The sequence below is a fragment of the Egretta garzetta genome, unplaced genomic scaffold, assembly GCF_000687185.1.
Source record: "Egretta garzetta isolate BGI_Z169 unplaced genomic scaffold, ASM68718v1 scaffold56, whole genome shotgun sequence".
NCBI classification, from domain to species: Eukaryota; Metazoa; Chordata; class Aves; order Pelecaniformes; family Ardeidae; genus Egretta; species Egretta garzetta.
The window spans coordinates 9,717,014-9,733,006 of NW_009260182.1; the positions used below are offsets into that span (position 1 = coordinate 9,717,014).

Consider the following 15,993-nt stretch of genomic DNA (forward strand, 5'->3'; position numbering starts at 1 on the left):
ATGTACGATTTACTTTGCAAAGAAAGTAAGTATAGGCAAGATTTTGATTATATGATTCTTAGCTCATCTGTAAAAGAACGGAGCACTTGAATATTGTATGATAACAGATCAGAATTTGACCTGAAGCCTGGTCAAAAGGAAATCACAGGCTTTATTTATTTATTTATTTTTAAAGGCAATGTCTGAAACAACAAACATTAAATTTGATTAAAGTAACTGGCTTCTTCAAGTTCTCCTATATTCACCTCATAAACTCAGTTCTGTGTACCGCATGCAAGATCTAGAATGCTAGAGGAAAATTAAACAAATGAAAAACTGGAAAACAATCACAAAAAATCTATTTGGTTAATCCTAAATTCTGTCCAACCTTTCTCATTAATAGGATTAATATATTTTTTTATTAATCTTCAAATCTTGTGCTTCTCTTGTAAGCTATGTGGTTTCCTCAAGTTTTTACTACTAGCCTTCATGGCTGTAAATTATGTAGGGCTGGGACCGTCTATATCACCTTCCACAGCATTCACAGTATTCAAGACTCATCTTTCTTGCATTTATCCTCCACATATATATTGAGAAGACTTAAACAGAAGATGATGGGCTGGGATGCAATTCTGGATGAAACAAACAATTTAAACCATTAAAAGCCCAAACCCAACAAAAGCAAAAGGGAAAAACCCATCTCAAAGACTCAGATGGTGTTAAAAATCCATGAACTCTTATTGTAAGATTTCTTGCTCAGACATACCCCAAAATTCAGAAAGCTCTTCTGTGTTTAACTGTTGAAGAATTTCTACTTTCTGATTATCATCTCCTGATAAAACCATGACACATTATTTAATGTTGACATCGTGATTCTCAAGAGAATATGTAATCTTTGGAAAAATCTGCATTACAGACGGAGTAGGATTTCTAAGCAGGTGTGGACATCCAAAGTTTAATTCTACCTGGTACATTGCCCATAGTCTGCAACTGTGTCCTAGAGTCTCAGCAATGGCCTATCATAGAATATTGTAGACTTCTCTACCCAAACACTTAAGACAAATCATCTCGGGCGATTTCAAATTAAAAGCTTGTAAAATATGTAACCTCTCCTAGTTTTTGCAATTAATAGGGGATGTCTGCAATTAGCCTGACTTACAGAATGCTACACTGTTGTCATTAAAAGATGTTTTGTGAAAGTGCTGCTGTTATTATGGAAGCTCAAGAGACCAATCCCTCCTAGAGGGCAAACAGTGGACTAGTAGAAAACAACAGCCATAAATCACGTTGTCAGGTAGCAGAGAGAACAGAAGTGAAACACAGGCACATGAAGGCCATTCACTGTAAACACACCACAGCAGAATCCTAGTCAGGATTTACTGAACCTGTAATTAATTAAAGTTTCCTTCAAGCTAAATTTTTAATAAACAAAGATTTGTGCTGACAGTGAAGAAATACAACACCACAATTTTATCAACTCACACTACAACACTTATTAACTCTCATTTTACTGCATTGGGTACTTTCTCAGAGGTTGCTTTTACTTTAGTTGCAGCTCTTAGAAGAATTTTAAATGTTTTAAAATATGATAACAGATTTAATATTGGGTACATGCTGTTTTGAGGCTGTGGCACTTCAGAATTTATGCTATTTTATCATGTATTCTTTAATTCACAATTCCTGTTTGGTTAGATTTGGGCATGTTTAATTTTTTTTTTTTTTTCCCCTCAGAAGATACACACCAATGAAATATTTCAGGGCATGCACTGTAAAACTGAAAAAAAAAAACAACAACCCAATCAAAAAACCCCCCAAAAAACAGCTTAAGAGAGACAAATCCTATTAATGCCAAAAGATTACACAGCAGTTATCTAGCTTTGAAATTCAGAACTCTGGTCTTTAAAAGACGCTAATGAACAGAGGAACATGCAAGTAGATCAAGTAATTCTGATCTCGTAGTTCTGATCAGCACAGGATTTCAGGCCTTCACAAATTCAAGGACAGTATTTTCTCCTAACTTAGGGTGGTAAGTTGATTGTGTTGCCTTGTCTTCACTGGAACACATGCAGTATACAAAGACTGGAAGATTTTTGGCAAGCACCATTTCTTAAGGCTAAAACATTTATGTTTTATTGTAAGGACATACTTCCAAGCAAATATTTTTTTCCTGTCAGTACAAGTTTGTTTCTGAAGCTACAAAAAGAGGAAAATTTTTTTGACGGAGGCTTACAGAAATAAGGTTTATCTTTTTTTTTAGCATAAAGTAGCCCTTTAAAAATATTTAAGAGGATCTGAACTCTTCTAGAATATTATGTATTAAAAATGGTAATTTTCTTAAACAGAAATGTGTATGTTAAGACTGAACTTAAAGAACTAGACTAGTGATACCTATGAAATTCTCTAAATATTCAGATACCTTTAAGGCAAGTGTGAACTTACAGAGATAATATCTAGTCACTTACACAATCATATATCACTTGTGAATCAAAAATGCATTCTTCAGCAGGCTTATCACTATCTCATAACCAACCATTAAGCCCAGAGATCCATAAATTCAACCTATAAAACCTCTATTATTTCCCTGCCCCCAACAAAACAATCTAAATGGCACCATGAAGAAGCTTCAAAAGAACACATTACAATGTTTAATAATGTAAAAGTTGCAATAAAAAGAGCTAGAGCACTTAGCACATATTTAACAAGAATGCTACTTCTGAGTTTGGTCCTTAAGTCAGAAATAGAGCCTTTGGCTAAAATAGAGGTTCCATATGCAGTCATACCAATAACCGTAACCTCTGCAGCTTATCTTCTTTACATGCAGATTGTGTATTCTACTGTGAGGGTAGGAGGCCTTAAATCTTCAATGTGCAAAGTCATCGTCAAATAGATGGGTTCCACAGGTGCAAGCATCATGGACTGACAACTGCTTTTGAGGGCTGCATTGTGTGTCCAGCATTTGACCAGCATAAGGGAATGTAATGTTACGGCTTTACAAATGGTATGTGATTATCACCAGAAAGAACTGTTATTGTTAGTTTAATTCCAAACATGTCTGTGCAACATTGAGACCACAGGTGCACAGCAGCTTGGCTTTTGGCCATGTAAAATTAATCTCAATCAAAGAACAAACATGTTCTTATGCAGTGTAACCACAATTTTCTTATTTATTTCTTAAACTTATTTAAGTTTATGCCTTATGCCAGAGCGTAAGGGCAGAATGATCCCTGGATGAGTATTATAAAGTTAACATATGCAAAAGCAGTATCCTGTAATGCCAGAGGTTATGAGAAGATGGAATTATCATGAGATCAAATCAGCACTAACATGTTCATAGAAAGAATATATATTGAAAAGAAATTCTACGCAGGAGTAAATCACCTGGCCTCTATTTTAGCTGATATATTTTCAGTGTACAAGTGTTATTTATGCTAATAAATTAGTAAATTTTCCTTACAGGTATAAGGAGAACTAGAATGGGAAAGTTTTTTTTTTTTTTTTTTTTTTTTTTTTTTTTTTTTTTTTTTTTTTTTAAACTTAACTTTAGTCATAAGCTTGCTCTTCTTTGATTATGAGACATCTAGGAAAAAAATGTACGTGAGGTGAAGACCACATCAGCAGTGACACCTGTTTAAAGCATACTGTTGCAGTTCTCAGAAGATGAGGCCTTAGAGCAGAATTAGAGAACTGAACCTATCTAAAGTGATCATACCGTATCCAAATTCCTTAATTTTAAGTTGTTGAATAGGCATTTGTGGGAGGACAATGGGAAGGAGCAGTCTTGAAAACCTGACTATCCCTGAGAGAGAAAAATTTGAGCCAGTCTGTCAAGTGCATTAATTAACAAATACCCCAAAATAAGCACATATAATTTAATTTAGGAAGACATGTGAGCATGTTATTGAGGTCAACAGAGTTTTAGGGCTTGAAAACATATCAAGTTAATTGAACAACAGGAAGCTATTAGCACATTAGAGCATGCTATTCCTTTTTTGCCATGTACTGTAACTGCATCAATTACCTCAGAATACGTTTAATCAAGTGCAATTAAGCACCATATCATTTTAAAGTTATTACAAGAAATTCAATAAATATTTAAAGAGAAATTTTCAAATGCTTTGCTGAATCCTGAAAATTCATTTAAGCATCTGAAATATGAGGCCAAGGGAAAACAAAAATCTAAGTTTTCCTTGTTTTGTTCTTGCAAGGTACCAAGGATTGAAACTTCAGAGAAGTCAGGCTTGTCAACCGAAGAAATGGAATAAGAACAGGCATAGTAAGAGTCTGGCCAAGAAAACTAGAAGCCAGAAAAGGCACTGCTTGGAAAAAAGAAAACCAACAAAGTAACACTGTCATTAAAGAGAATGAGACTAGGTGATACCAACTGACATACTGACCAACTGAAGAGAAATTGCCTGTGCAAGCAAAGGGTACTGAATATTAAATCAATGGTATACTGATGCACAGAAGTGTGAGGAAAGAATTCTGAAGAAAGAATTCACCAGTACTAGAAGCATACATCTGGCATACAAGCAGTCTATTCATTAACTTCTAGCATGGACTACAGTACAAGCAAAGCTCCAGCAAGGGCTGTTACTATGTTTAAATTGTTCAGGCAATGCTAGTCTATATCACAATATAATATACTGCGTGTCATCCCCTTTTTGTCCAGTTTCCTAACAAATCTATACAAGACAGTGAACTTTTTGTTCATTTAAAACAATCAGAGAAAGAGCACAAGTTTGCACAGAAACATTCAGAAACAGGGTATATTTTTTCTTGGCTAGCAAAAAAAAAAAAAAAAAAAAAAAGAAAAAAGAGAAGCTTCTGGAACTACAAAACGGATGTCATCCATTACCTTTTTGTTGGTATAAGAACCAGTTTCATGGAGGATGGCGACTCTGAATGGAGGCCACCAAGTGTGGAATTCTTTTACCCACTGATGCATCACAGTAGCCGGGCAAACAATCACTGTTGGACCCAATCCCTGGTACCTAAAATAAAGCATTCAAGAAAAAAAACCCCACACCTTTAACATGAAATAAATGCTCTATATTAAGCGTCTCATTAAAATACACACATATTAAAATGACACACTTTATAGTTCAAGTGGAATATGAATGCTATGGAAATTAATTGGCACATTGTTTTTCTGGAAGTCTGTTTTTTAGAGGAAGATGAAAGGGGTACTGCTGTAAGAACCTATCCACTGAACAGTTAATGGATACATCTATCAAGATAAACACAGAAATAGAAAAGCTCCAAACAATAAGGCATAAGGGAACTTCCTCCTGTGGTAATACAAATCAGGTTTGGGTGACTGCTGTTTCTACAACAGAAAAGAAATCATTTAACAAACAACTATTTTATTACTTCTATTAAAAAGAATGTGTAGCTAGAGTCTCACAAACTGACTTAGACACAGGTGTTCTGCTTCATGTTGGTAATATACTGTACTATTATCACCATAATTTACAGATAAGACAAGGACTCTAAAGCAGCAGAATATGGAAGTTGAGGTCTGAGCTGGGCTTAAACTGTCTCATAGGTTTCCTATTCATAATCATATGACTGTTTCTGAGAATTACCGAGGACGTTTGAAGCAAAGTCTTTCTGTAGATTAAGTTCAGAGCTACTCTTAAGGTTAAGAAGGAAAAAATCTCTTGCACAACAACCAAACAAGAAATATTACCATCACATACAAATACCAACAATCATATAGGAAATATACTAAGTAGTGGTTATTAGTAGTGATTCTTCAAATATATTTGCTCTTTAGAAAAAAACATAACAAATTGACTTTGCAAACAAAAGCAATAGCTACAGTTATCACATACTGATCTGTGTCTGGCCAACTGTACTATTCAAGTGGTGATAAATAAACAATTCAAAAGATCACAGTATACATTCAAGATCACATGCATAGAGCAATAAAGAAGGGTTTCCCAGACACCAGCAATACCCTGCTTTAAAAAAAAAAAGCCAAACCGTTAATGCCTTCAGAAACTGCTGACATTAAGAAATAATATTCTTTATTAAAAGCTTATACATATGCACAACAACCACCTGGATGTTCCTTATCCTTTTCATTATGAAAAAATACTATATAACAACCTTACATAGTCTAATTAAAATATCCCAGCAATCCAGGGGCAAGTTAGAATTTGGGAGGTACAAAAAAACTTCAACTATGATACAAAACCAAATAACCACTGCTACTGCTCTCAAAAATATCTATAGCAAAACCAGCCAACTTTCTCAGAACGTATTAGTTTCTCATTCTTCATGGCTAGTAACAATTTACCTCTGTTTATTCTGTATCAAACAAGCTCACATGCTGGGTTTATCTGGCTATTTTTTCCCCCCCCCTCAGCATCCACAAAGAGTTCACACTTACTTTGATCAATTTTCAGAAAATCCACTCCCCCTCCACTTGGCTGTGTGAAACCTCTTTTGTGTCTAGTCTGGCTCTAACCACTTTCCAACATTCTATCCTTCTCTTGAGAGCTTTTATTTATTTATATAAGAGAATCACCTAACTTCTCTAGTCTGGGCTCTTTCACAAAACTAAACAAGCCACGCAATTCTGCTTGCTACACTTAGGAGGCATCCTTCATTCTCCTAATCATTGCAACAGATTTGCTCTGCTGCCCATCCGATTTATATTTGTTTTCCTTGAACAAACCTGACACTAACAACATTCCAAACCAAAGTCTTCCGGTGCCTTGTACTGCCCCATTCCTACCCCAAATATATTGTCATAATGTATTCTGTCCTTTTTTCACAGTTGCATTGTACTAATAGCTTATGGTCAATATCATATATGATCAATAGATCCAAATCTCTTTCTTCTGTTGTTCCTGGTTTATAAAACCCAAATTCACAGAAAGTATCCTTTTTTAGTTCTTATTTAATTGGATGTGATTAGAATTGCAAATAAGATCTATTCCTGCAACTTACCACCAAGAAAAAGGAAGCTGAAATCATACTATCTTTATAATCTTTAAATACTCAAAAAAACTAGCAGAGGAAAACATGTTGCATTATAACCAGGTCTATTGCCATGCCCTGGTAAATCATGCCTTCAAAATGAAACTGAAATGACAACCAAATCCTTGTGAAAATAAAAGAACAGGGCAGCAAGAACAATACAAATTTTCTGGGGCAATGGCTTTTTATTTATGTAAGCACCATGGAAATTAATCTGTCTGCCACTCATAGTAGAGATTGAGCCTTAATGTTTGATGTGTATGATTATATCTCAGTATCCCAAAGAGCACAGATGAGTAAATAATCAGTGTACAAGCTTTATGGCAGAGTTTCTCAGCTGATCTCTCAAATAAATGAAGAGAGTTTGTAGTGAAAGGTAACATCTTTGTTAAACAGAATAATGTATTTGGAAACAAGCAAACTTGTGGACCCCCAAGCCCTTCAACAGGTTTCAACAACAGATTTCAGCGTAGATACAGGCTAGAGATGGGTTACTTGAAGTTTGCTGCTGCCTTTTTTTTTTCTTGTGAAGGGACCATTGGTCTGAAAGCTGTTGCTTGCTCCAACTGTCTCAGCTTGTCTAACTAAAGACCTTTCCCCCTCTATAAATCTTGCTTCCCTTGCATCCTTACACCACCACAGCTGCAACACTTCTAATGATACCTCACGTGACGTTTGGCTCTCCCCAGCTGTCCATAAATGCTTAGAAGCAAGACAACACTTTAATTTTTGTAATATACTCCACGCAACAAGTAGTTCCTTACTTCAGCTAGTCTTCAGGCTCCTTCAAAATCAGAAAAGCACTGGAATCAGAAGTAGTTTACAAAAGGAAATTTCTACTCACCTTATTTTAAAGAATACTTTTGCAGAAAGTTTCACCGATAGAAAATAATATTATCTGAATATTTTGATTATCAACAAAAGTGACCCTATTGTCTTAACACTCAAGTGCCTCCAAATATAACAACCTTTGCAATTCTGCATAGGAATGACGGATTATCTCCATTTTACAGAAGGCCAGCTGAGGCTGGGAAAGCCCACAGTGCCAGATTCATACGGTAGTACACTAGCTCCATCTACACATCAAGGTAATGGGATATGAGCTAGGCTGGAAGACATCTAAACATGCTGACAACACAACTACATCCGTGCTTAATGCCTGCTTCTCAGTCAGACAGACCAGAAGATCTTCTGCTTACCAGACTATGTGACTTTCAGACAAAAGCTAGCTAGCCAGTGTTACTGCCTTCCTAGTTCAGAATACAGATGGAGAAAATACTTGACTATGCAAAGATCAAGTTGTTTAGACCCTCTGCCTTACAGCACACAAGCAATATCGGAGTAAGTTTCACCAAAATATTAAACCTTGTTTCCTCCCATGGAATTACTATCATGATGGACTTAATGACATGCACCAGCCAAAAAATGAAACTGAGCACATTATCTTCTATGCAGAAAGAACACTGTGACTTAGGTGTGTATTTATATTTTGACCTTTTCAAAGTTTTATTGTAATTTCACTGTAGCGTCTTAGGTCTTAACTGTGTAACTACATCAAGAGATGTTCCTGAAGGATTTCCATCAACTTCCCGGTCTTCCAACTGGGGAAGGGAATATACTTACATGAAATAATCTGTACATTAGCATCCTTAAATCGGGCAGCCGTATCAATGTAAATCAACTGGCCTGAGTGATAGAGGACCTGGAGTTTTTTTTTATATAAAGACTACAGTAGGAAGCAACTGGAGAAAAGACAATATTTTCTCTTTAAAGCATCTTATAATTCATGTGCGTGCTGAACATAATTTAAATATGCCTCTATATAAAGTTAATTATTTTTGTTTAGTATGGTACTATGATATTTGCTTAATTGCATGTAGTAATATGCATCAGGTAAACAGGCCAGCAGAACTAGAAAAATCAGGTATTATTGTACGCGTGCACTTGTAAATCCAAGGACACCAACAAGTATCTTTTCCGGTAATTTCACCTATGAAGAAGGAATTTTAAAACATTGTTCAGCAACAAAAAAGCATAAAAGATCTGGTAAGAAAGGCCAGTACTCTAACATAGTTTTGAAAAGCAACAACAAAAAAAGCAGATGGAAATTCCTTTGTGTAAGTTACTGTTTTTACTATTACTACTATTTTTTTGGCATGGATAATTCCCTGCCGATCAGAAACTCTAACTTTCATTGCAAATCAGCTTGCTTCTTCCTGTAAAGCATTCACCTGGTGGCTTGCCAGAACAAATATTTTAATGTAAAATTTAATAAATGGAACTAAAGGTATTACATCTAATTTAAAATTCCATATTGTGTAAACTATTGATATTAATGTAATTGAGTTTGTAAACAATCCATTTGTGGAAGCTAACCTTAGACACTGTATTGACCCAAAATATCTAGTGCGGCTCATCTGCAAAATGAAGCATCAATGCCTGGAATTCATTAAAAGTGTTACATGTTTAATTTTTCCTGCCCTACAGCTCCATTGTCTCGTAAAATTTTTCCTTTGATGTCCCCCACTAAAAGAATTAAAGGAATATTGTAATTGAAATGTCATTAATAATTCACAGGACCCTCCTCCACCAGCAATACATCTGATGAAATATTAATTGAGCTCCACAGACTGACAGTCTGCAGAGGAGCACTTGCCTGTAATTTGAACCACGAGTCCTGATCTTGCTGTAGCTCAGACCTGCCAAGAAGGCAATTATCTGGATGGTCTTGCCCAATCCCATCTCATCTCCCAGAATTCCTCCTGCCTGCTGGCAGTGCAATTCCCAGAGCCACCTAACACCTGTCTGCTGGTACCTAAAACAAGGAAAAAGAAGATGGCAAATGTTTGATAATACAGATCATAACAGAAAGTACTCATGAATTAATCATTTGGCAAGGTTCTTATACTAGTTACAGTAACATGCTGGATGTGTGTTTTACATGAGTGCTGTATTTACTAGGTCATACATTTTTGATGCACTCAGACATTACATGTGACTTTCATTCTTTATGCAACACTAAAACATTTCTAATTAAACTGATAGTCATGGTAATTAGAGGGTATTTTATTTCATGTATATTTTAAGTGTTAAAAGCAACTTGGAAAGCTACTCTAACAAAGCATTATCTTTTCAGAAAAGACATCATGTAAGGGTCTAGTAAATTACATTATTTGGAACATATACCTTGAACTGAAGGAAAAGCTTGACTTGTGAGGGGTACTGACTTTACACTCCACTGTGAAAACTGATCACATCTGCCAAAGCATGCTTTATTTTTACATAAATTCACTTAACATTTAGTCTCTTTCAATGAAGAAAAAAGCCAGCAAGGCAAAATGTTTTGGAAGGCAAAACAATAGGAACTATCCCAGTGAATGGGATGCAGCAGAGCATTATTACATGAGAGAATCAGGGCAGTTTCTACTCCCAGTCATTCACTGGAAATTGTATAAGCAACAACGTGAAATAGAATCCAGTTAAAAGAAGTAGACTAGACAGCAAGGTTCACAGTGGCAACATAAAAGGTGGAGGTAAGATGCTTGACTGAGAATCACTTTAGGACATGCTTTTTTATAGTGATATGAAATAGTGAGACCAGTAGGAACAACATACCACGTGCATGGGTTTAATTGAAAACAAAACAGAAATGAAGAAACAGTATACTTAAATTACAATTAAAAAAAAACACCAAACAGTTTTCAGCACTTCTGTGTCTTGTAACTTAGAGGAAGAACAAGGTTACTGATATAATTTTTTCAATGGTATGCATTCCTGGAGTGCAGAGCACAGCAAAGAGCAAAACACCTTTTTTTTTAAAAAAAAAAAACAGGGATTGTTCATTTTAGGGCATGCCTTGTGTGCATTTCAAAATCCCGTTCCACTCTTTGAACAAATACTATTTAGGACTACTGACAGCTAATGACACTAGTGTCTACAAAGTACTATTAAAAATCAATTTATGATGAGTTCTATATGGATTTAGAGAACACTAAACGGAGACAAACAAACAGCTTAAGTAGTTAGAAAAAGATGATCAAAGAACACATCTAATGGTTCAGACATCATACTATCTGCTGGTGTCTCAAATGCATTATACCAAGAAAGCCTTAAAAAAAACCCCTTTTATTAGAAATTAATTCACCTTAAAAATGCAGCAGTCTAAAACCAGCTATGAAATGGCTTGAAGGATTAGCTATAATTGGGTTAAAATGCTACCATTACTACATTTTATGAAGACAAAACACTTTCTGATGGAAATATTGAAGTACTGGAGAGAACCCTAACGCCAGTCAGAAGCTGCTCCCCCAGACTAATGTCCAGCATGTCTATTCAGAAGACAACCATTCAAGAAACTCCTGATATTAGTTCGTATTATTTCTTAGGATTATATGCAGTGTTTTAAAAGCTAGCACCATTTATAAGCATCTTTCTCCCTCTCCCCCGTTCTCCTGAGAAAGTTTCATAGTAGAGAATTAAGTTTCTGAAAAATTCTGCTCCAAGGTTATCTAAAAATGGAAAAGATGCAGGTGCTTTCTTTATGTAATCATATAAACATGCAATAATTGCAACTATGCAAAAGTTGAATTACACTCCCTCCCCCCCCGTAATTTTTATTGTTATATAGAGAGATGATAATAAATTCTCTTTCATCTTATGCTATCATTGCACCAATTTTTATGTTTTGATTTTTATTCCAAAAACACTGTAGAAGTAAATAAAAATGTTGTCTGGTCTTCCAAAATAGTTATGTTTGGACTGTATTTCACTTGAGCAATCATGCTGTGATGCATCCCTCAAAATTTACCACAGTAGCTAGCAGAGTTTAGCTGCATTGTTTCTGAGACAAAATTGCATTTCAGACGTATCAGGGAAATCGCACACTGAAAGCAAATAATGAAGAAACCTGGTTTCTTGTTTATACAGAGCATTCTCTCAGGCCAAGTGCAGATAGTATAAGGCAATGTTTATAAGTCAGTCTTGCTCACTATGGTTTTACTCCACAGCAGCACCAATGGTATTCTTGCTGAATGCTCCTCAAAGCAGGCAAGTATATAGGGAAGTAACAGATTGTCCACTTTAAAAGGCTGACCAAAGAACAAACTTCAGAGTCTACACACTATTTCTACTGTGAGCTAACTTCTTTGGAATTGAATTCAACTACTCAGAAAGATCACTTACAGTATACTGCTATGCACCTCCTTGTGTCAATATACTACCACGTTTTGCACTAAATTTGCTCAGAACTCAAGGTTTAATGCCTATTGACTATGGGTCTTCCTACATTGGAGATTTCAGCATTTAAGTTAGAAGCCAGATGAATCATTCAGTTCAATTGATCTTTCTAACCACTTAAGTTTTGCCAACTGACTCATGCTTGCAGGGATACCCTTCATTAGTGAGGCTGGTATCTCTAAGATTAATTTTTAGTTGTCTGCTTTATTTCAATTCCCTTCGTGTTACTCAGACCACACATCCGTTCTCAGGATCATTATTTCTGCAGTACCTTTGCATAAACAACTGGAGACCACATATTGGCTGTGTATGGTCCTGACAACCAAGTCATTAATTCAATTCCATCTCAGAGCTAGTGCTCTCCTTCTGAGGAACTTCAGGACAACAATAATAATTTCTTTGAGGTTAAGACTAAGTGGTCCTGTTGGAAGGGATACCACACACGCCTGTTATAAACCAAGGCTTTCTACTACACTAATTGTAAGATTTGAGAGAGCTAGCTTTTGAAAGAGAAGATGTTTTTCCTGCTGTGTGAAATGTTGCAAACAAAAACGAATTCAAGCCTACTATGCATGAAAGTTAAGGGAGAGATTATGGATGAAGTTAACTTGTCAGCTGCTAGCTTGTTTGGGCTGCATTTTGTAAATAGCTTTTTGAGATGAACTTGAAAGTGTCACTGGGCACCACGGTCTCAAAAAAAAAAACCAACTGAAACAGAAAGTAGTCATGCCCAAATCTGTAATCCAGCATTAAATAACTAAAGAATGAGTTATAGAGTGTTTTCCATCTACTAAAGGAATTAAGAATGCACTCTCCATGTTTTAGAATTATACTGGGCAAAATGGTCAAGACTATTTTATAGTATGAATTATAAGTAGTTACTCTGAGTAGATTTTGAGTAGTTATGTAAAGTTGCCTTTATTTTTTATGGGCATAAAATTTCACTCACTCCACCCAATCGCAGAAAGACCTACATTTCTTGTTTTCATTTATCACAACTTGCCAACACCTTATTCTTCAAAGTAAAGTTACTCTACCACTCCGCATCTGAATTAAAAGCAAGCACTTGTCAAAAAAAAAAAAGACAGCATTTCTAAAAATAGATGAGGAGAGCTTCTCAATTTGTAGTTTAGCTAATACACATTCACAATATTCACATCAGCCAGCTATCATTTGTATTTTCATGTAACTGCATTTTGTGCTTGTAATAAATTATTTCTTTGGAGTTTGATCCTGGAGCCTTTTTAAAAGAAATAATCCTATAGAAACAATTGAAGTGAAAATTGAGGCATCATTCACTGACGTAAAAGTTGCAGCAAAGGGCATCCAGAAATCACTATGACTATCACTACTGTTATTATTAACAGCATACAGCCGCATAATAATAAAGTACACAATACATACTTGAAAAGCTTTTTGAAGAGAAACCCTGGTACTTTGAAACCCTCTTCAAATTCAGTGTCACTTTCTTCAGAAAGTTCCTCAGCTGTTTGATGTTCTTTGTCCTTCAAACGTTCTTTTTGCCACCTCCTAGAGTGACACAAGGACAACAACATTAAATTATTGCATAGAAAAGATACTATATTATATGAAAACTAGACTGAATTTTCAATCAGGTAAAAACCCAACAAAAATGCATTCTCTGATGTCACGATTTAAACAACAGTTCTTTGGAGGAGAGAATTATATAAGTAAATGCTCAAAATATCCAATATATCAAAAGGTGCATGCACTCCTGACTATTTACTTACAAGCCTTCAGACTTTTAGAGCTAGTTACAATTTTCTAGACACAGAAATACCAATGTAATGGAATCAACAGTTAACACAAAAAAAATCTGGCTACCTTAAATTCCTAAACCTCCATTAACAAACCTACAAAAATATCAGTATTCCAAAGCTATTTTATTAATTTAACCAAATACTTAAATAACTTCCTTCACCTAGAGAAATGTGCAGCTGTGTACAATCTTATACAGAAGACTCAGTTGGAAACATCACCATCTTTGTGGTGTCATGCTCTAAATCTGAGAAGCAGCCGTTATTAAGAGAACAAGTTTTTTGAGGTTTTGAAATTACAGAGTGATTTGTGGTCTGAAGCCTAATCTTATTTAGACTCTAGGCAAGTTAGAGAATTACCCTCACATCCCATCGTTGCCCCCATTTTTGAAAAAGCACCAAACGATCTTCAATATCCAAGGAAATTATGGACTTGTGTTTAGTGACCCAAACCCATCTACCTGTAATAGTAAAATGCTACTGCTAGCTGGGTATGTACTAACCAATCAACAGCACTTCAAAGACAATTCGGGTTTTGCCGATATCCTCCTGTGAAAGTGCCATCCACTGCAGGCTCACTAAATGTGGTGTATAAACTAACAAAATTATTTAGAAATTGGCAAGCTATGGAACAGATGAAAAACATCCTTATGTTATTGTTCTGTGTGCAGCGCAAAAGCAGCCATATTTCATCTCATAAAAAGGCGGAAGGAGAAGAAGACCTGACAGTCTATAAGTATCTGAAATATAAAATATGAAGACTAAAATTGTTCAGGTCCCAAATAACTATAATTAGTAGTGATGGGATGAAAAGAAGCAAATGGAAAATTCAGGCCAAAAAACCCTACGTTAAGCCACCTAGCACTGAAAACTATTGCATTAAATGACAAACAGCCTCTTGAGTGACGTGCTGGAAAACTCATCTGTCCAGTCTTTTAACTCTGCATTGAAGAAACCCTGGAGAATGTGCTCTAAAACAGTCCAGCAGTAACTGGATGGAAGAGGACTTGGGTGCAACAGCTTTCCAGTACACCTCCAGTTTCTGCATGACAAACATTACAAGTGAGTGAATAGTCTGTTTCCCTCCTGCTAACATTTTACCATTTACCCATTACACAAATGGCTTCTTGTTAGCTTAGGTTGCCTCTGTAGCAGAAAAAAAAAAAAAAAAAAAAAGCAGGATAATGGATTAACAGAGTTCTAAAAAAAAACCAAAAACTCCAACCCCCTTCCCCAAAACACGCTCCATATTCTCGGAAAAAGGATTTCTGAACTATTTAAAAACATGAAGAAATGCAGGTTTTCCTCTTTTTTTTTTTTTAAAGTTATTTATCCTGATTTGTCTCTAAAGCTCTGCATTCCTTTCAAGCATTTGAAGACAAACTGCACCTAGAGGTTGACATGCAAACTGTATTTTATTTCCAGCCTGGCTATGCACAATCCAGCGTGCTTTAAGTTTATGGGCCGAGAGCCTCATGTTTTCAAAGCTACTAGCCCAATTTTATCCAGGTCAGGAAAAAGAAGCATAATCATTAAAAAGTTAGTTAATTTCTGGCCCAAAGTTGACAGTAACATCAGCTATGGAAACATAACTTAAACAGTTTCATTGTCTTGATTTATATCCTGACCTAACTAGCCAAAAAGAGGGAGATAGAAGTCACTGTTAAAATTCTGCCTGTAAGACAGCTGCCATCCCTGACATTTGCACTTCCAATCTGGCAAGCAAACCAGAAGACACTAAAAAACATCTCAAGAGTTGCTCTGAATCTTTAAGACTTCAGCCACGCTGCTATCTAGCTCAGCCACGTTAAGAGCGGCACAATGTCACGTGCAGTACCGTAACTCCTTCCACCCTAACATGAGAAGTGCCTTTTCCACTAGAGAAAAATCCTGCCAGCTAAAACCATTAAAAATCAAACTTGAATCAAGTTTTCTATCTTGAACACATTAGTGAACTAAAAAAAAAAAAAAAAAAAAAGGCAATGAAGGTCTGGTGTTCCCCTTGTATTTTTTA

The 15,993-nt window shown here is 35.7% G+C and overlaps 1 protein-coding gene across 1 annotated transcript in view; it reads right to left on the minus strand.

Annotated features, from left to right (window-relative positions):
• The window catches only part of ERCC6 (ERCC excision repair 6, chromatin remodeling factor), a 47,289-nt gene that overhangs the window by 14,972 nt on the left and 16,324 nt on the right, over positions 1-15,993 (minus strand). Inside the window, exons 6-8 of the mRNA XM_009641900.2 lie at positions 13,606-13,731; positions 9,623-9,781; positions 4,835-4,970 (exon numbers count right to left, since the gene is read on the minus strand). Of these exons, the coding sequence (XP_009640195.1) occupies positions 4,835-4,970; positions 9,623-9,781; positions 13,606-13,731 (421 nt within the window). The remainder of the gene's footprint in view (positions 1-4,834; positions 4,971-9,622; positions 9,782-13,605; positions 13,732-15,993) is intronic.